The sequence below is a fragment of the Pongo abelii genome, chromosome 1 (genome assembly GCF_028885655.2).
Source record: "Pongo abelii isolate AG06213 chromosome 1, NHGRI_mPonAbe1-v2.0_pri, whole genome shotgun sequence".
Taxonomy (NCBI): Eukaryota; Metazoa; Chordata; class Mammalia; order Primates; family Hominidae; genus Pongo; species Pongo abelii.
In genome coordinates, this window is record NC_071985.2 from 25,756,292 (window position 1) to 25,776,955 (window position 20,664).

General features: G+C 49.6%; 1 protein-coding gene across 1 annotated transcript in view; it reads right to left on the reverse strand.

Moving 5' to 3' along the window:
- CAPN2 (calpain 2) overlaps window positions 1-20,664 on the reverse strand; it is a 61,493-nt gene that overhangs the window by 18,957 nt on the left and 21,872 nt on the right. The window contains exons 3-9 of the mRNA XM_024245993.3: window positions 10,789-10,907; window positions 9,570-9,703; window positions 7,858-8,026; window positions 5,955-6,038; window positions 4,102-4,187; window positions 3,006-3,080; window positions 2,119-2,279 (exon numbers count right to left, since the gene is read on the reverse strand). Coding sequence (XP_024101761.2) covers window positions 2,119-2,279; window positions 3,006-3,080; window positions 4,102-4,187; window positions 5,955-6,038; window positions 7,858-8,026; window positions 9,570-9,703; window positions 10,789-10,907 — 828 coding nt within the window. The remainder of the gene's footprint in view (window positions 1-2,118; window positions 2,280-3,005; window positions 3,081-4,101; window positions 4,188-5,954; window positions 6,039-7,857; window positions 8,027-9,569; window positions 9,704-10,788; window positions 10,908-20,664) is intronic.

The following is a 20,664-nucleotide window of genomic DNA, read 5'->3' on the forward strand; positions in this document are numbered from 1 at the left end:
GTCAGGGTGTGGACTGCAGGCTTTGTTAGGCTGGGGACGGGTGATGGTAGCTGTGGAGAGAGGATGACCTGCACTTGTCTGAATCTAACAGGAACCTAAATTAGCAACTTTCCCTTGCAGTTCTCTCTCTGGCTCCAGGCTGGCTTGTCTTGGGGACTGGTCTGTCACTCTGGAACACAGGGTGGTTAGAGCTGTGGCTTCCCCTCATGGTACCTTCTCTTCACTGGGCTCTAATGGGGGACCTGGGGTGGGGCTCGGCTGGCCTGGGGGACTCCGGGATCTGCTCCCTGCACTTGCCAGTCTCCACTCCCTCGGTGAGCCCGGAGGCCAAGAACATCCTGTGTATAATTCCAGACTCTTTCTTGTTCTGCGTCCCTTGTCCTCTCAGGCCTATTCCCTTGCCCTGCTCCTGATGTCTCTGCCCTCTTTACTTCCAAAACCTATTTATTTAAAAAATCTAAGATTCATTCATGTTTAAGGGGAATCATGCTAATTGCCTTTCCATACCTAATGGGATAAAACCCTAACTGTGAAATTAAAGGCACCATCTTGTGTAGGGGTTGGCAGCTATGGCCCCGCAGGCTGCCGCCTGTTTTTGTAAATAACGTTTTATTGGAACGCAGCTGCGGCCATTCGCTTAAGTATGGCTGCCTTTGGGTTATAGCAATAGAGTTGTTAAAGAGACTGAGTGGCCCACAAAACCAAAATTATTTACTATCTGACCCTTTAGAGGGAGTTTTCCGACTCCTGATCTAGTGGGTAGGAGGGGTCCTTTGTGGGGGGCAGAGGGCCTTCCCAGCGCCTCTGGGACTGCCACTTGGTGGCTGCATACTTGAGGTGAAGGAGTCAGAGCCCCAGAGCTGTAGGCCAGCTAGTTCCAATCTGACTACTTGCTCTGTGGCCCTGGTATGCTACTTAGAGGCTCAGCTTCCTCATCTGTCACAGAGAATCAGTCTGTGACCATGACTTGCTGCCATTGTACTTACAGAGTGACTCCTCAGTCAGGGGGCCTGGGTTCAAATCCCAGCACGCTCTGTGGCCTTCGGCAAGTCACTAGCCTCTCCAAGCCTCGGTTTCCTCATCTTAGAGATGGTGGTGATAAGAAAGTGCCTGCCTCAGAAGTTTGTTGGGAAGATTAGACAGAATGTTATGCAGGCTGAATATCCCTTATCTGAAATTCTTGGGGCCAGAAGTGTTTCCTATTTTGGATTTTTTTGGATTTTGGAATATTTCTATATACATAACATATCTTACGGATGGAACTCAAGTCTAAAGACAAAACTCATTTCTGTTTCACATATAATTTATACACATAGGCTGAAGGTAATTCTATAGCATATTTAAAATAATTTTGTGCATGAAACAAAGTTTTGACTGCGTTTTGACTGCGACCTGTCACCTGAGGTCAAGTGTGGAATTTTCCACCTGTGGCATCATGTTGGGGCTCAAAAAGTTTTGGATTTTGGAGCATTTCAGATTTCACATTTTCAGATTATGGATCCTCACCCCATGTACAAAACACTTAGGATAGTTCCAAGCACTGAAGGTGTGCCCCATAAATGGCAGATGTCACCATGTTCAGACAACTGCTGATGGACCAAGCAATGAAGGCAGAAGAATCAAGGGGCTCAACAAAGGCTGGACCAGAGGAGAAATCTCACCCTATCTGGGCAGGGCCCAGTCAACATTTGCTGATCGAAGTGAGTATGGGGCAACAAACAGGGCCTGATATGTGGAGGCCTCCCTGGGTGCAGGGGCAAGGTTCCCTGGCAGGCTCGGCTGCCTGGGTGTGGGGTGCATAGAGCAGCTCATGGCCGTGAAGTGGGATTGCACACTGCTTCCGTGAACATGGCGGAAGGTCTGGCTGAAGGTCATGATGGGTGCCGGGGAATCTAGGGCCTGGAGAGGACATCACAGAAATAGCGGCTCTTGGGTCTGTCCTGGGTAGGGCAGGAGGTAAGGGATTGAGAAAGAGAGCAAGCCTCAGGGAGAAGGAAGACAGAGAGGGTTCCAGTGAGCAGGAGCTGCCTCCTGGGGCTGCTAGGCTGGGGTGTGGTACACAGGGTGGGGTAAGGGGAGCTTTGGCCTTTGGTGGCCCCGCATTGCAACAGCCCTTACTCGGGTAGTTCCTGCAGCCTCCCGCAGTGGAGCCCCGCCTCCAGTTCCCATCCATTTTGGTGAGTTTCCACTTCTTGTAGGTATCGCTGGTGAGGGTGTCTGGGGTCAGGTTGCAGATCTCCAGGCGGGAATAGTGCCTCAGGAAGTCACTGAAAGACATCCTGGCAAAAGCAGAGACACAGTCATCGTGGGTGATAAGAGGACACACTGGTAAGCCTTGACTTTCCACCAACGCCAGACCAGGAGCCACCCAAAGCCAGGCAGAGCAGCTCATTAGAGCTGAGTGGGTGGGCACCAGGTTCAGAATCAGAAGGCCCAGATTCCAGTCCTGGCGCTGCAACTTTCTAGCTGGGTGACTTTGAGCAGGTTATTTAAACTTCTCTGAGGCTCAGAACTCTCATCTGCAAAAGTGGGAGCCGTGCCCATCAAATGTGACAATATATGGGCCCCATTTGATAAAGAGCACGTTGTGTCCAGGTGCAGGTGGTTATAGAGTGGCACAGACACACAGACATGTGGGTCCATTGCTGCTCACTAAGGGACCAGTTTCTTAAGGGGCTGGGATGAGTCTCTGGAACCTGGGGGAGAAATGCCCCATCTTTCCCTTGTTTCCTGGGATCTGAACATTACCAAAGGAATTCCTCTTAGCCTTTTTCTGAAGCTGCTCAGCTTATAAACCCCATTGTCAAGATGGACCGTTGAAAGGGCTTAAGAATTTCTTTATTCAGGCTCTTATAGTGAACTTAAAATAACAAAACCAGGATCCCACACCCTTGTGTCCTCGACATGGTAAACTCACTTTGGCCGACACTCTTTCTTATTAGCAGTTTTCTAGTAAAGAACATTGGGGCGGACAGAGCTTTCCCTGAAGCCTCCACTAATCTTACCAGAATTCTCCATCTTCATGCCGTCTGGTCAGCCTTTCCCTCTCCTCTGGGTCTATAGTGTTCCAGCTTGGGCAGCTGGAAAACAAAGTAAAGAGAGAGGCGTTAGTGTACAATGATTTCTCCCTAAAGGTCCCCAGAGTTGAGGAAGAGGGACATCTGCTCTCACCTCTGAGGGCTCAGGCTCCAGAAAGGGGAAAAGTAGCCCACATCTGGCTAACAGCTGCATTTAAATACTCTTACAGCACTTTAAAGAGTATAGAACACTATACAGATGCAAACCAGGGAGCAAAGTGAGTGGGTGAGTTGTGCTGGAAGACAGTGGCAAGGAAGAGTCCAGAAAATGAACACAGTTCATTAGAGGGAGATGGAGTAGCTCAGATCAGATGCCCAGTTGAGATGGGCCTGGCAGCTCTTTTAGGGACAACTGAAGATCTGATGAGGATCGTCCGGCCTTGGCCTCTGCAGCTGGCCTGGGAAGCCTCAGCAGGTGTCTGTCTGTCCACGGAGCAGAAGGACCTGGCCCTGTACACAGGGGCAGTGCACAGGGTAAACTAACCACTGCCTGAGCTTTGGCTGGAATTACACACAGGCCTCTGTACTGCCCACCTCTCCAACCTGAGGCAGAGCAAGTAGGCTGAGGTTGCCACAGCAGATGCACAAACAAGTGTTTACCCCAAATAGCTGAGGGTTCAACATGCCTACCAGTAAGCCCTGGAAATCAACAGAGGGATGTTTCTCCGGTCTTTGGTACAAAGTTCATATCCCTGTAATAGAAATGCCTGGGGGAAGGTGGGATGTATTTTTTTCCCTGAAAGCCCCATAGAAGGGTGGATTTGAGCTGGGGAAGGGGTGAACCTGGAGGCAGTGGCAGGAATGAACTTCACAGGAGCAGCTTGGGGTCTGGAAGAAGGCACTCAGGCTGCTGGAGGAGTGTCCTGGTTAAAAGACCCTTTGAGGGGCCCCTGTCCACGGGGCCTGGGCTCTCCCGGCTGTATTTCTCAGCATAATGTACATGTCTTCTTCTCTCACCCTCTTCCCAGAGCCTCCCAGCACAATGCACCCCTGCCTGGGGCCCCGAGGCCTGCGCCCTCCTCACTTGTCATTCCACCGCCCTGTCCACTCCACTTCTCCCCAGGGATTTCGGATGCGGATCAGTTTCTGTAGGCTTCCATTACTTTCAACCTGCAGGATTAGATAAAAGGGAGGAGGAAGAGGTTGAGTTCAAGTCAGGGCTATGAAGGCTTGGGCCTCCAACCCCCTTCCGCATGAGCCAGGAGGTATGGGGCTGAGGACGGTGGGGAGGATTTGGGGGTTGAGTCCATGTATGAGGGAGGATCACAAAAGCTAGAAGGGGCTTGGCACCCAGATCTCTCACTGCTGCCTAGCTTTGGAAAATGAGATTTAAAGCTCCCAAGATCTGGCTCTTGAGGATGGGGCTGTTGGTGCTTCACCTCTGAACTTCAGCTTAACTGACAGGATGCGCTTTTGGTAAAGGAGCTCAGGGAAGCTTTACCATTTGTTGAAAGATCATTGGTGACAACAGGCACATGCAGTGAGTGAATCTGGATAGAGTCCTGGATGGGGTAGGGGTGGGTCGCCAGAAAGGACATTTTGGGCAACTATTTGGGAAAATATTAATATGGACTTTATAATAGATGACACTACTGAATTAATGTTTATTTTCTTAGGTGTGGCAACAGTAGAGGAATTATGTAAGAGAATGTCCTTATTCATAGGGAATAAATGCTGAAGTACTGAGGAGGGAAATGTCATAACGTCTGCAACTTACTTTCATATGGCTCAAAAAAAGTGCACACATAGATAAAGCAGACATGGCAAATGTTAGCAATCGGTGAATCTAGGGGAGTGGCAATTGGATAGTTATTATGTTAGTTTTTCAACTTTTCTGTATATGTGAAAATTTTCAAATAAAAAGACGTGTGTGTGTGAGGGGGTAGTTAAAAAAATCAAGGTAAAAAAGAACACTGGACATGCAGAAGATCTGGGGTCTAGACTGGGTTCTGTAATTAACAGTGAACTTGAGCTGCTTGATAATTTTTTTTTTGAGACAGGGTCTTACTTTGTCGCTGAGGCTGGGGTGCAATGGCATGATCACAGCTCACTACAGCCTCGACCTCCTGGGCTCAAGTGATCCTCCCACCTCAGCCTCCCGAGTAGCTGGGACGACAGTTGCAGGCCACCATGCCCAGCTAACTTTTTTTTGTAGAGACAGGTTCTTGCTACGTTGCCCAGGCTGGTCTTGAACTCCTAGGCTCAAGCGATCCTCCCACCTCGGTCTCCCAAAGTGTTGGGATTTCAGGTGTGAGCCACCATGTCAGCCCATATTTTCAATAGCAATAGTGATAACAACAGCAAGGACAGCTACCTCCTTATATACGATGTGTGAGGCACCTCTGGGCACTTTACATATATTAACTTGATTGAATCGCCACGACCTCCCAATGGATATTATCATTAATTCCATTTTTTAAATGAGGAAACTAAGGGACAGAGAGTTCCAGGAATTGGCCCAGGCCGCACAGCTGGTAAGAGGCAGTCAGATTTGAACATGGGCACGAATACTTTTACGAGATCAAATGAGAAAGCACCTTATAGAGTATAAAACACTATGCAGATGCATTGTTTTATTATTTTTAGCTTATCAAAATAGTAAGGTTGTAACTGTAAAATAGGGTAAAATCTAAAACAAGTAAAACCAGGGCCCCTGGCGCCGGCCACTGCGGCCACCAGGTGGCAGCGCGGCGCACCCGGCGCCCGAGCTGCGAAAGGGACGCGCTTCTCCTCCCGCGCGGAACTTCAGGAGTGCGGGGCCCGAGTGCAAACTGGATCACCGTGGGGCCGCGCGGGCCCCTGGGCATCACCACAAACTGTGCCTGTGGCTATCATGTTAGGACAGTAGGACCCCTGCACATCCGCGCCGGCCGTTACCTCCTCGGCTCCGGTGACCGAGTACGCGTGCCCCTTCACCAGCTTCTGAAACGTGATGGCCTCCGAGTCCGCGGCGCTGGTGATCTGCAAACACGGCAACCGTCAGACTGGCCGCACCCGCTCTCCCTTCCTCCTGGACTCCCTCGCTCCTGTCCTACTGCCGGGCGGGACCGCGGGACGCACTAGCGCAGCGGCCGAGGCCTGGGGTCGCAGGCTCAGGGCTGCGCTTTCTTGCACTTGGAGAACCTTTCCTATCGCGTTCAAATGCTTGAACGCCGAGAATACCAGAGAAAAGGCGGAATGCAACCCTCTCGCGGAACGAGCACACGCATTCCCGTGTGAATAGCGCATCCACGGATTTCTGCAGGCTGGGAAGGGCGGGAAAGGGCGCACCGCCGAGAGAGGGCCAGAGGGGGTCCTCGATGGCGCAGGGCTGATACCCAGACAGCCTTGAGTGGCCCAGGGACACTGAGCACACCCTTGCCCCACCACCAGCCCATGCTCCGTGGTCTGGCCCAGCCCAGCTGTAGGGTTTATACTAGGACGGTTGTTTATTCCGGTCTGAGTCAGAATTTGCTTCTGTTTTAAGAACGCCTCACAGCCTCTCCTTTCCCCTATCTATTCTGATGAAGGTTGAGCCTGGGAAGAAGGGCTGGAGCAGAAAGGGTCTTCTGCCTCAACGTGTTCTGCTGATAAACTTTGAGAATTCCTGCCTAGGGAGTCTGACCTAGATTTTGGCTCCAAAAGCCAGGGCTTCTTATCTCTGTCCCCCGCAGAGACCAGAACCTGGATGGGACAGGGCTCAGAGGTTGGGCACAGCTTTTGCTCCAAGGCTCCTGGGCACAGTGCCCACCTCCCATCCCCTGGTGAGCGTTGCCAGCAAGGCTATTATAAGGAAATCGTTCCTCCTCTTCCTTCTGAAGTCTCCCACAGGCCTATTAGCTCTGCAAGAGTGCAGGGGAAGGCTGCACAGCACTGCAGATGGAGGGGAAGGTGGCAGGAGCAGCAGGTGGCAGGAGCTCCCAGGGAACCTGTGGTCAGAGGGATGGGGGTGATTCAGAGCAGGCTAAGAGTGGGAAGTGGACTGAAGACAGAAGGGCTGGAGGCACCATCACCCCATCCATTACACCCCAGACAGCTTGACTTTTGTCTAGCAACCCTTGGCTTCCAGGTGATGAGCAATAATGGTAGACACTGGGGTGCTCAGAAACCAATACCTCCAAGAGATGGCACTTTGAAATGCTAAACTGAAGAAGCCTCAAGATCTCTCTGACCTCCCCTTTCCTTCTGTCTCTCGATCCACTCTCCCCCAAAGCACAGGAGGAAGCTATTCTCTGAAGTTCCCTCACCTGCCTAAAGTCTGGACCTTCCAAAGACGAAAACAATGATGTCTGGTCCTTTCCATGAGTTATTATGAACTGAACTCATATTGCAGGAAGAAAGACAAGTCTGTCAACACGGCTAGACAGACTTGTCACAAACCACTGTGTGCTCTGCAGGCCCAACAGACCTTATCCCAGACCATTTATGTTCTTTAAGCCCAATGAATTCCCCTAAAAATCATTTACGATATCCCTAAAATCATCCACATCTCCCCATCTCCCTTCCCCTAAGAGGAAGGGAATATAACCCTCTGTATCCCAATGCATGGTAGGGAAATCTCTTGTGATTCTCCCCCGTGCACATTCATACATTTGTATGCCATTTCTTGTATTAGTCTTCCTTTTGCCAGTTGATTTTCAGCGGACCTTCAGAGGGTGGAGGGAGGTTTTCCTTTGGCCCCTACGTGGACGAGGGCTGCATTACGTTGTACACAGGAGCAGTGGGTTCCCTTGGGCACTGTGGGAGCCTCCCTTCAGCAAGAGCAGATGGGGTGAGGCTAGGGAAGGCAGCCTGGACTTACGTCAATGGAGCAGCCAAGGAGAGAGCCTTTTTGCAGAGCTTTCTGGATGATCTTGAACAGGTTGGGAGGGGGCTTCTTCAACTCATACCACTCAGCAATGCCTCCGGTGAAGTCTTCGAAGCCCTCAGTGGTGGCACCCCCTGATAGCGCTTCATAGCATCCATTGATCCTACAAGAGGGGGTTAGATGCTGCCGCTACCCTTGACACTACTGATGCTATAATCTCTCAAATACCCACCCCCTAGTACCCTCTAGATTTGATGCTCCAGGGACCCCTTGCTCACATTCTCTTTGGCCTTGTTCCCAGCTCGGGGTGCTCAGGAAGGCAAGGTATTGTGTCCACAGTTACCATTTCCCTGGTATTTTGTGTTTTAAAGAAAATCTCAGGCCGGGCGCGGTAGCTCATGCCTGTAATCCCAGCACTCTGGGAGGCCAAGGTGGGTGAATCACTTGAGGTCAGGAGTTCAAGACCAGCCTGGCCAACATGGTGAAACCCCATCTATACTAAAAATACAAAAAAATCAGCCAGGCATGGTGGTACAGGCCTATAGTCCCAGCTACTTGGGAGGCTGAGGCAAGAGAATTGCTGAAACTCAGAAGGTGGAAATTGCAGTCAGCCAAGATCGTGCCACTGCACTCCAGCCTGGGCGACAGAATGAGGCTCCATATTTAAAAAAAAAAAAAAAAAAAAAATAGATTCTCATAGAATCTTAGAGTCGGAAGGACCTTAGTGATTTTCTAGATGAACCTCCTGTATTGATTCCTTCTACATCCTGACAAGAAAGGGGAGGTCTACTAATGGGTCGTTTGGCATTGATAGCTTAAAAAAGGACAACAATTCAATAATGAAAGCAGTTTCCCTGAGAAACAGGCATGGTGTTGGCAAGGGCTTAGTGCTCCTGAATACTGATGCTGGAGTCCGGTGGCTTCCGTGACTCTAGTATTGAGCAGTGGGACTTAGAAGCATCCCTCAGGCCCCAGGTTCTCACAGCTGACTCCTCCTTCCTGGATTGGGACTGTAAGAAACAGAAATCCACTTGCTGCTCTAAAGTGGGGTCACTTTAGACCCCACTTTTGTGGAGAGGGGCTGGCGTGGGGCTTCCTACTGAGAGTGGGCAGCCCTGAGCACTGGACAAACTCAACTGTGGGCAACCTGGGTGGGAAGCAGCTGTGGGGAGATGGGGAAGCCATTGCTAATCAGTGACATCATCTATTCTGGGCAAGTTTCCTACCTCTGCAATGAATAGTTCTGCCCATTGGCAAAAACTCTGCTTTTTAAAGTTGATACAAATGTGTCCTGTCAAGGAAGTAGAGCTCCTTCTCAAGGCCAGCACAATCAGTACCATAACTTGTTTCTGTGCATTTGGTTAAAGATGGTGATAGCCGTCATTTATCAGCGTACAGTGCGGCCAGGCACCCTGCACGCACTATCTCCTTGCATTTAGAGCCAATTTTGGCCGAAGAAGTCCTTCTACAGAAAAGGACTTCCACTCAAAGTAGTCCTGGAATAGTTCTACTATGCCCAACTGATTTTTGTATTTTTAGTAGAGACGGGGTTTCATCATGTTGGCCAGGCTGGTCTTGAACTCCTGACCTCAAATGATCCACCCACCTCGGCCTCCCGAAGTGCTGAGATTACAGGCATTAGTGAATTTTTTGGAATCCAGGGCATTGGGGGAAGGCCATGGGGCCAGGAGAGGATGGCAACTTACTTGGCGTACGCCTTCTCCAGCAGGGCGCTCCAGAACTCGCTCCCCTCGGCTGAATGCACAAAGAGCAGCTCCCCGTCCTTGGTGGGCAGCCTGTCATCCACCACCACCTCCACCCACTCGCCGTATTGCCAGAACTGCAGAACAAGAGAGGTGGGCTGCAGGAGGAGCTGGTGGCAGCACTGGGACTCTGAGCCTCAGCTGCCTCTGGCTCCCCCTGCCCTGATCCCCTGGGATAGTTTCCATGAGTCCGTCCTGGGAGGAGGTGCTCCCTTAAATCTCCTATGCAGGCCAAGTCCTCACTAAAAAAGCGAAGACAGAGGCGCATGTCCATCCCTTCGAATCCACACCCGCCTCTTTAGCATTCTGCCCTGTACCTTAGGCTGTGTTTTTTTTTTTGAGACCAAGTCTCGCTCTGCCCAGGCTGGAGTGCAGTGGCACGATCTCGGCTCACTGCAACTTCTGCCTCCTGGATGCAAGTGATTCTCTTGCCTCAGCCTCCTGAGTAGCTGGGATTAAGGGCACGTGCCACCACACCCGGCTAATTTTTTTAGTGTTTTTAGTAGAGACAGAGTTTCACCATGTTGCCGCAGCTGGTCTCGAACTCCTGGGCTCAAGCGATCCACCCACCTTGGCCTCCCAACCTCTGCCTCCCAGGTTAAAGTGATTCTCCTACCTCAGCCTCCCAAGTAGCTGGGATTACAGGCCTGCACTACTACACCCAACTGATTTTTGTATTTTTAGTAGAGACGGGGTTTCATCACATTGGCCAGGCTGGTCTTGAACTCCTGACCTCAAATGATCCACCCACCTCAGCTTCCCAAAGTGCTGAGATTACAGGCATGAGCCACCGTGCCCAGCCAGCTTTTTCAAGTATGATTTCTCATTTACCAGCATAAAAGGAGGAGAACTTTAACGTTTTTGTCTCAAACATCAAATAATACATTTTTTTTTTTTTAACTTGGGAATTAGTTCCTGAACACCTTGCTCTACCTCCCTTTTGCATGTCCCAAGAAACCCCCCAGGGCTATCCCAGCCGGGTCCCACATCCTGGCCACGGGTAAGCCAGGAAGCTTCCTGCTCTCGCCCAATGTTCTTTGTAGAACAGCATTGGTCTTGGGAGTCTGCAAACACCAGGGACTGATAAACCCAGCCAAGCCAGAAGACTGTTCCTAGCCCCCTGGACCTGTTGAGGAACCACTTGAGCCAACCATTAAGTTACCTGGAAGTGAAAGATCCCTGCATAGTTTTCCTGGAAGCTCTGGTTCAGGGGGACGACTCGAGCCAGGATTTCTTCATTCAAGGTGAGGGAGGCAATGGCTGCCAGCAGCCAGCAGTCACCTGTGAACACAGCACAAGGAGCTCTTATCAGAGGGTCTCAGAACCAGGAGGATGTTAAAAATCTGGTCCCCACCTCCAGGGGCTTAAAGCCTAAGACAACCTGTGAATAGACAGAGTGAAGTTTCAGGCAGTCTCCCATCTGAGGGTTGGGTCAGAGGGTTGGGTGCTATTAGGTTGGTGTAAAAGTAATTGCGATTTTTGCACCAACCTAGTATTTTGAGGGAAATGCAAAGGGAGAAATGTTTTTGCTGTGTTGTGGTTGGGCAGAGATGGGAAATTTCATTCCCTGAAAGACCCAGAACTCTGGTGGCTGAACTGTGCCCTCAGAGCCCAGCCTTGCATCTGATTCGCTGCAGATGCTCCACAGTGAGAGAATGAAACCAGCGCAGTTGCAGAGGCTTCTGAGCACACAGGCTTTGAATGGGAGTTTGGGCTGGGTGTGGTGGCGTGCACCCACACCCAGCTATAATATGTCCCAGCTATAATATGAATACTTGGGAGGCTGTGGCAGGAGGATCCCTTGAGCCCAGGATTTCAAGGCTGCAGTGAGCCATGATTGCACCATTGCACTCCAGCCTGGGCAACAGAGGGAGACCCTCATCTCTAAATAAACAAACAAACAAATATATAAAGGGGAGTTTGAGTGAGAGAAAGAAAACGTAGTGCTAGATGGGAAGGGGACAAACGTTGCACGCCTCCTAGGAGGAAGGTCCGAGCCAGGAAAAGAGGCTCCGGCAGGGAGTACAATCGCAGGAAGTAAGTAGGGAGCAGTGCAGATGGAAAAGCCCTGAGTCAGAGGCAGAAGGCTGGACTGTCCCCAAGGGTTTCTGTGTGGAGGGGCAGAGGTCACTTCAAGGGGTAGACAACGATGGGCACAATGAGGTGGGGAGCTGGCCAGGCAGCCTGGTCCCTCTCTGAGCCTCAGGACCCTCCCCCATGACATGAATAAGTGTGAGGCATAATGAGAGCAGGTGTGTAAGCACTCGGTGCCCATTTGGTGCCAGCGCTAGGTTCTCAGCACAGCAGGCACCACAATCATTTCATGCAGTCAGAAGCAAGCTGATGCCAGCAACAGCACCCAGATGGTTTGCAGGGAGGGGTCATCTTCACCACAAAACACAAACAAAGGGGAGGGGGCCTGGGAAGAGGATGAGGAAGTTTACTCCATTCTTAAGGAATGTGCACTTTCCTACAATTTCCCATGACAATAATGGGACGTAGCCTCAAAGGAGTTTAATTCACTGTTGGATTTATTTTCACCAATTGACAGGTTTATTAAAAATGTTATTGAAGATTAGGTGCAGTGGCTCACACCTGTAATCCCAACACTTTGGGAGGCCAAGGTCAGTGGATTGTTTGAGCACAGGAGTTCGAGACTGGCCTTGGCAACATGGTAAAACTTTGTCTCGACAAAAAATACAAACATTTGCCAGGTGTGGTGGTGGACACCTGTGGTCCCAGCTACTTGGGAGGCTGAGGTGGGAGGATCATTTGAGCTCAGGAGGTGGAGGCTGCAGTGAGATGTGATCATGCCACTGCACTCAGCCTGGGTGACAGAAGAGCAAGACCCTGTCTCAAAAAAAAAAAAAAAAAAAATATATACATATATATACACACACATATATATAAAATATGTAATATATGTAATATGTTAGTTATATATATCAGTAACATATATATATGTTATTGAAGTTCACTGAATTCTTTGGTTTTGTTTTGTTTTTTTGAGACAGTCTCGCTCTTGTCACCCAGGCTGGAGTGCAATGGTGTCATCTTGGCTCACTGCAACCTCCGCCTCCTGGGTTCAAGTGATTCTCCTGCCTCAGCCTCCCAAGTAGCTGGGATTATAGGCATCTGCCACCGTGCCCAGCTAATTTTTTGTATTTTCAGTAGAGACAGGGTTTCCCCATGTTGGCCAGGCTGATCTTTAACTCCTGACCTCAGGTGATCACCTGCCTCAGCCTCCCAAAGTGCTGGGATTACAGGTGTGAGCCGCCAGGACCAGCTGAAGCTCACTGAATTCTTTGAATTCTAGTCGATGACTTAGCATCCTGAGAGTTCCTGACCTAGCCTGTCCTGTTAGCACTTAGACACGGTTGCTTACAGCTCTTTGAGGCCTATATACGCTAATGACAGATCTATGGTAAGCGGAGGCACATCCCCTCAGTCAGTCAGTTGGTAGCCTTGTGGCTCACGCCTGCAATCGCAGCTACTTGGGAGGCTGAGGCAGGAGAACTGCTTAAACCCAGGAGGTGGAGGCCTGGGCAACAGAGTGAGACTCTGTGCCCCAGAATAAGAAAAGAAAAAGAAAAAAGAGGCCAGGCATGGTGGCTCACACTTCTAATCCCAGCACTTTGGGAGGCCAAGGAGGGCAGATAGCCTGCGGTCAGGAGTTCGAGACTAGCCTGGCCAACATGGTGAAACCCCGTCTCTACTAAAAATACAAAAATTAGCCGGGTATAGTGGCATGCGCCTATAATCCCAGCTATTCAGTAGGCTGAGGCAGGAGAATTGCTTGAACCCAGGAAGCGGAGGTTGCAGTGAGCCAAGATCGTGCCATTGCATTCCAGCCTGGGCAACAAGAGTGAGACTCCATCTCAAATACACATATATATATACATACATTTTGCAGCCAAAGATTCAAAAAGTTTTTCATCAGTTTTCCAAATTCTGGAGTTGAAGGAGACGTAGAGGCCACTAAAGAATGTCTTGATTTCTAAAAAGGTGGGAAGCATTTGAAGTCCTACTTTTTTACTTCTGGTTCCTTCACTGTTTCCCTCACCCCAATCAGCAAAATATCTTGAACCAAGCTGGGAAGCTCCCTTACCCAGCTGACTTCTTTCCTTTATTTTCATATCTGCTCGTGTAAGCGTTCTCAGTGACAGGATCTACACAATGATTCCACAAAGGCTTAGATGTGCCAGGCCCCGAGCTAAAAGCCTTATGCGCATTATCATGTGACTCATTTCCTTGTCACAGAACAGTTCCGAGGTAGGTACTATTTTTCATTCTATTTCATAGTTGAGAAAACTGAGGTTTAAGGGGGTGGAGTGGATCACCCAAAGGTCCTAGCTAATTAGTGGCTGTCAGGTCTATCTGCAAAGCACAGGCTTTTGATGTATAACCAAAACAGTTTCCTCTGCAAAGAGGCTGATGTCAATTTTGAATTCACCTAATTGAATTCAAAATTGGACGTTGTCTTGGGGACTTTTGTTCTTAAGAAGTGTAAAACCTCTTGAGAGGTGTAAACGTTCCTCTTCAAAGACCTTCCTCCCCATTTAATTAGGAATAAATAGTAACTTCTCTTAGAAGCAAAATTTATTCAAAGACCTGTGCTAACATCTTAAATATCTGCTAGCCGTGATAAAGAAATCAATGTACTTTATGTTCTTAGCTCCCACAATTTAGCCTAAGTATTTTCCCTGGCATGCTTATACTGGTCCAAGCAAGCATTAGGTCATAGCCTGTTACTCTTCCTTATTTAAAGGTGTTTCTACCTTTCTCAGCATTCCACAAGTTACTTCCTCCTTCCTTTGTTCTCCTCTGCCTTTGCCTCTTTTAAAAAGTTCTAAGTTGTTAGCCAGTCGGGACAAATACAGAATGTGAGGTCCTGTTCCAGCCAATGGAAACTGTACACAGCAGTAGGGTGGATGTGGCAGGTTATAAATGACCCTGTCTCCTTTGTTCAGTGTACTCTCGTGGCAAAACTCCTGGAGAGTGTACCCTTTCTGGAGAAAGTATAAAAATGGCCTTGCTAAGTAAATTAAATTTATGTTCAAGTGCTATTTCTTTACGGCACGAGGGAACAAGCATTTCAAACAGAGGTGACTCAATGGTGTTTCGGCGTCCAGGCGGCACGGTGTTCTCTCACTCCACCTGGATGGCCCGTGTCCACAAGAGGGTTCCTCCCCACAAGAAATCCGTTCTACAACCTCAGCAGTTGTAGACTTAGTCCCATCTTTCCCAGCTGAGGCTCCAGATCCTTGGCTGTCCCCATCAAGGTCAGAATCTACCTTACGTAAGACAGTTTATGAAAACTCTTCTCTTTCGGATCATCCTGCAGTGATTTGTTCCTGGTCAGGTGCCCTGGTTGACGTCCATGATGTCTCTTCCTGGCAAAGCCTGTTTAGAGCCGTTATATCCTGGTCCGGATAAAATAAGCCAGCTAGCTTGAGAAGGGTGGGATGAAGAGTTTAACTCAGATGCTGCAAATAACTTTTGGCTTAAACTGTTTTTAGCTCCAGGAAAGCCCCTGAGGGTGCCTTCCAGTGACGGAGGCCTCTCCTGGAATGTTGCCATATGGATGGGACTAGAAAAAGAAAGATCTATAGGTTTTAACATTATGTATCTGCAAATAGTATTTTCCTTGTGCTCATTTTTTTTTTTTGGAGGAGGGCTCTGCTCTCCAGTCACACAAAAATTTTGGCAGAGAGGAGGGTGGTATGGCTACTTAGACCTTGGTGTACCTCAGAGGACTGTTTGAACAGTGCACTTGGCACAAGCAAAACTCCTGCCTTCCTTTCCTGGGGGAATGTTCAGTTGTGACAAGCTCTTAGCCTTCCTGCTCAGGTACAAAATCTGCTTATGGGCCAGGCATGGTGACTCACACCTGTAATCCCATCACTTTGGGAGGCCGAGGTGGGCAGATCACATGAGGTCAGGAGTTCAAGACTAGCCTGGCCAACATGGTGAAACCCCATCTTTACTAAAAATACAAAAATTAGCCAGGCATGTTGGCACGCGCCTGTAGTCCCAGCTACTCGAGAGGCTGAGGCATGAGAATCACTTGAACCTGGGAGGTGGAGGTTGCAGTGAGCCCGGATTGCACCACTGCATTCCAGCCTGGGGCAAAGAGTGAGACTCTGTCTAAAAAAAAAAAAAAAAAAAAAAAAAATCTGTTTATGCTTGGTTACCTGTCGATAACCTTTTGATCCTTAATTATTCCATTTATCTGAGAGCAGAAACTATTGTCTTGGGAACTTGAGTGCCTGGATCGTGGTGAGCTGGAGCTGAGTGCCCGATACATTCCAGCTGCCTCTTCATGTCCAGTCTACACCCTCCATCCTGCTGCCTGGGAGCTGACCTCTATGGGGATCTCACCGGGGGTCCAGGGCCTATGGCTGCTGGGGGCCAGAAGAAGGGAGGAGTGCAGTTAGGGTGTTTCTTCCCTGGCCCCTTCTCTGAGAGCGTGGCTCGGCTCCGTGTGGCTGTGTCCGGTGACTGCGGGGCAGGTTGCACCTGTACACGAACCACTTCCAGTGCTAGAATCCTGACAATTGTCCCCAACTCATAGCTCCAGACCCTCTTCTGGGATGGACTCAGCCACGCTTCCTCCTCGGATCACAGAAAACTCCAGACACAAGCTGTCTGTTTCCAACAGTGTGCAGGGCTTCTCTGACTGGGAGGCTGTTCCTGTCAGCTGTTCAGTTTCTTCACTGACTCCAGGGTGTGCACGTGAGCCTGCCTGGAGGCGCTTGGACAATCATTTACCCCATTTAAAAAAACTGGCCTGCGTTCTTGACTGCCAAAACTCATTATCATAAAAATGCCATGTCCTCTTAAGTTAGCCTATAAACTTAATGTAATGCTAATAAAAATAGCAATAGGGCTAGGTACGGTGGCTCATGCCTGTAATTCTAGCACTTGGGAGGCCAGGGCTGGAGGATTTCTTGAGCCCTCAGGATTTCAAGACCACCCTGAAATCTCACTATATTGTGAGACCCTGTCTCTATAAAAATTATTTTTAAAAAATTAGCCAGGTGTGTTGTCATGATCCTATAGTCCCAGCAACTTGGGAGGCTGAAGCAGGAGAATCACTTTGAATCTGGGAGTTCAAGGCTGCAGTGAGCTAAGATTGTACCACTGTACTCCAGCCTGGGTGACAGAACAAGACCCCGTCTCAAAAAAAAAAAAAAAAAGGTGATAAGATTAAAAATTGTTTTTGAACTTAGCTGATTCTGATAAGTTTATTTAAAAATTAAATATGAAGCATAGCTAGAAAAAAACCTAAGAGAAGGAAGTCTACCTCTATTAGATGTTTAAACACATATAAAGCTACAGCAATTAAAACAGTATAGAACTTGTGCATGAGGATACAGATAAATAAATGGCACAGAAAAAATCTAGAATCAGACCTTCCCTGTGCTCCCCTGGGGGCACAGTGAGATTCTTTTATGGCTGTTGGGTGTCAACACTAAGTATAGGGCCCATCTGCAGCCCCTAAGGTGCTTTTGACAGCATGTATAGCTTTTTTTCCCCCTCTCCCCTTGCCAGGTTTTGACATTCCCTTCTTTCTGGGTTGTTTTTCTTTTAGAACTGACTGTTTTTCTTTACAGTACATGGTGTTATTGTATTCTCTCTCTCTCTCTCTCTCTCTCTGTCTCTTTTGGTCAGGCCTTAAATTCTCTGTGGAATGAGGTAAGGCATATGTAAATACTAAGCAATTCTTGCCTAAGTCACTGTAAAGCTCCTACTCCCATCTCTCATCTGCCTTTCTCATCCCAGGAGCCTAAAACCTGCCTCAGTTTGTCCAGCACCCTGGACATGAGGAAGGACAAGTGTCAGAGCTGGGTCCCCAGGGAACTCTGCTCATCCATGGGACAGATGGTGTCTCTGCAGAGAAGGAAGCTGGCTACCAACGACATCTCCTGCTAGCAGGGCCGTGGCTGTTGCTGGCCATGTTTATTACTAAAGGCAGCAGATGAGGCCCTGCCCAGAAGTTCCTAAGCTGCCCCGTGAAGGTCCTGATCATGGGCTTGACAGACCGGCCATCCCTATATCCAGGCTGCCCCCACACCCAGCCATGCTTCTGTCCTGGAAGACACTCAGCTGGCACAGACCTGAGAGGCTGGGGATGGAAAATGGAGGGGTTTTCTGCCTTGCTTCCTCTCCAGAAAAAGCCCACCTGGGTGCCCCATGAGCCTTATGCTTAGCCAAGCAGGGGCTGCCTACAGGATGGGATTTCAGGGGCCTCCTGTCCCTTCCTCCACAAATCTCCCCTACATCTGGTCTTAATTTCTTTATTCTTATTTTTATTTTTTTTTTTGAGACAGGTTCTCACTCTGTCACCCAGGCTAGAGTGCAGTGGTGCAATCATAGCTCACTGCAGCCTTGACCTCCCGGGCTCAAGTGATCCTCCCACCTCACCTTGTAGCTGGGATTACAAGCACATACCACCATGCCCAGCTAATTAAAAAACTTTTTTTTGTAGAGGTGTCTTGCTATGTTGCCCAGGCTAGTCTCAAACTCCTGGTCTCAAGTGATCCTCCTGACTCAGCCTCCCGAAGTATTGGGATTACAGGCGTGAGCCACTGTGACCAGCCTAGACTTAATTTCTACAAGTGGCTCTCACTCTACATTTAGAGATCAGATGGGCTGCAAATACCCAGGGGAAAGGGAACCCTTGGATTTAAATGCTCTCGTGTGAAAAGGACTGAAAGCAGGCTTATGGGGGAAGATGGGAGAGGCAGGGTTCTGGGAGTCTGGAGCCAGCACTGTTGTAAGGAAATCACCCAGGGCAGATGGTCCAGAGTTTCAAGGCCAAACTTGCCCCTGTATCTTTTGGTTAGGTTGGAACTGAGATTTTCCACCTTCCCAGATGGGGACGTCCAGGATCCCTGTGAAAGGCATGTGTCACTGGAGGCTGGTGGTTGCCTGCTCCCTCAAAGCACTGACCTCACTGCTTGATTCTCTCACCTTCCCACACATCTTTTTGTCTCTGGGCACCAGGAGGCACCTGCGCAATGCCATCCTCCTGGGGTTCCTCGGCTTCTAGGCGCTTGGCTGCCCTCTCACTCCTCTTTTGCTGGCTTTGTTCCTCCAGCCCAGCCCCTGAGGATCTCTCTTCCTGCCTCCCTTCCTGCCCAGGGCTGTGCGCTGCCCTTTCTACATTGTCCAGGACCCCGCCAGCAAACAATCCCAGAGGCGGGGTCCCTGCTGGCCTGGTGGACAGAACCGGGGCACCCTGGGCAGGGGTGCTGGTCACCTGGGTGGTGAAAGGTCCTGAGTAGGCCGGGTGCAGTGGCTAACCTGTAATCTCAGCACTTTGGGAGACCGAGGTGGGCAGATCACGAGGTCAGGAGTTCAAGACCAGCCTGGCCAACATAGTGAAACCCTGTCTCTACTAAAGATACAAAAATTAGCTGGGCATGGTGGCATGCACCTGTAGTCCCAGCTACTAGGGAAGCTGAGGCAGGAGAATCACTTGAATCCAGGAGGTGGAGGTTGCAGTGAGCTGAGATTACGTCACTTCACTCCAGCCTGGGCAACAGATCGAGACTCCGTCTCAAAAAAAAAAAAAAAAAAAGTAAAGAAAAGAAAGGTCTCAAGTAGGTGGCAGGCTGGCAGGGGCAGGAGAACCTTTGCTGGCTATCCCCCTCGCTGCTGCGCACAGGCCAAATGGCTCCATGGAGCACCCCACAGCCACGTTGTGCCTTCAGGTGGTTCTCAAACCAGAAAGGAGTATGATGGGAAGACGTCCTAGATAGATCTAAGAGGCCGGAACAGAGGTGGTTGGGGAGGGAGGGGCACTGGATTTGTGGTTAGAAGACCACAATTTTTTTTTTTTTTTTTAGATGGAGTCTCACTTTGTTGCCCAGGCTGGAGTGTGATGGCGCCATCTTAGCTCACTGCAACCTCCACCTCCTGGGTTCAAGCAATTCTCCTGCCTCAGCCTCCCCAGTAGCTGAGATTACAGGTGCCCACCACCATGCCCAGCTAATTTTTGTATTTTTAGTAGAGATGGGGTTTCACCATGTTGGCCAAGCTGGTCTTGAACTCCTGACGTCAGGTGATCCACCCACCTTGGCCACCCAAAGAGCTGGGATTACATGCATGAGCCACCGTGCCCAGCCAGAGGACCTGGATTTTGGTCCTGATCTGGCCACTTAAGGTTGTGTGAGCTTGGATACACTTCTTAATTTCTCTGAGCCTGTGTGTTCTCAGCTGTGAAAGGAGGATAGTGATGAGGTGTATCCTCGGCAGGTTGTTAGGATCATGTGAGAGAAGGGAAACCGGGGTTCCATGGATGGGCTTTAGAGACCTGGAACCCCAAATGTTTTGTGCAAATTTGGCACACATGCAAACACATGCTATTTTCTAGGGAGAGCAGTCTGGTTTCTCTCCCACTCCCACCCCGAATGTTTGGGAAACACTAGAGCCAGAACATGGAGTTCAAATCCTGACTGTGACCTGGGGAAACTACTCCCTCTGTGCCTCAGTTTCCTCATATATAACGTAGGTTTAATAACAATAGACTGTCTCATGGTGCTGAGAATTAAATGGAAAAAAATATGCAAAGCATTGAGAACAGTGTCTCCAAGTGTTTGCTCTTTTCATTTGCTAATTTTATAGGCGTGGAAACTGAAACTCAAGGGAAGTGGAGTTTCGATTGGTACATGGTGTGCCAGACCTTGGCCACATTTGGCAGTATTGTCCTGGAAAGGGTGCCAGGGTTGCCAAGGGTGCCGGCTGGTGAGGGGCAAGGAGAGAGGGTTGTGGCCGGGGGGCAGTGAAGAGGGAGGGGAGCTACCAGGGGAGAGTGAAGGAGTGCATATGGTGTCTGTCTCACCGTCTTGAGCCTTCCGAAACTCTTCTTTCGAAGCAAGGTGTGTCCGAATAAGGAAGAAATAAAGGTAAATAGTGAGCACTGGGCGAGGTGTCCTGGTGTGTGCCTGTGGTCCCAGCTACTTGGGAGGCTGAAGTGGGAGGATGGGTTGAGCCCAGGAGGTGGAGTCTGCAGCGAGCTGTGACAGCACCA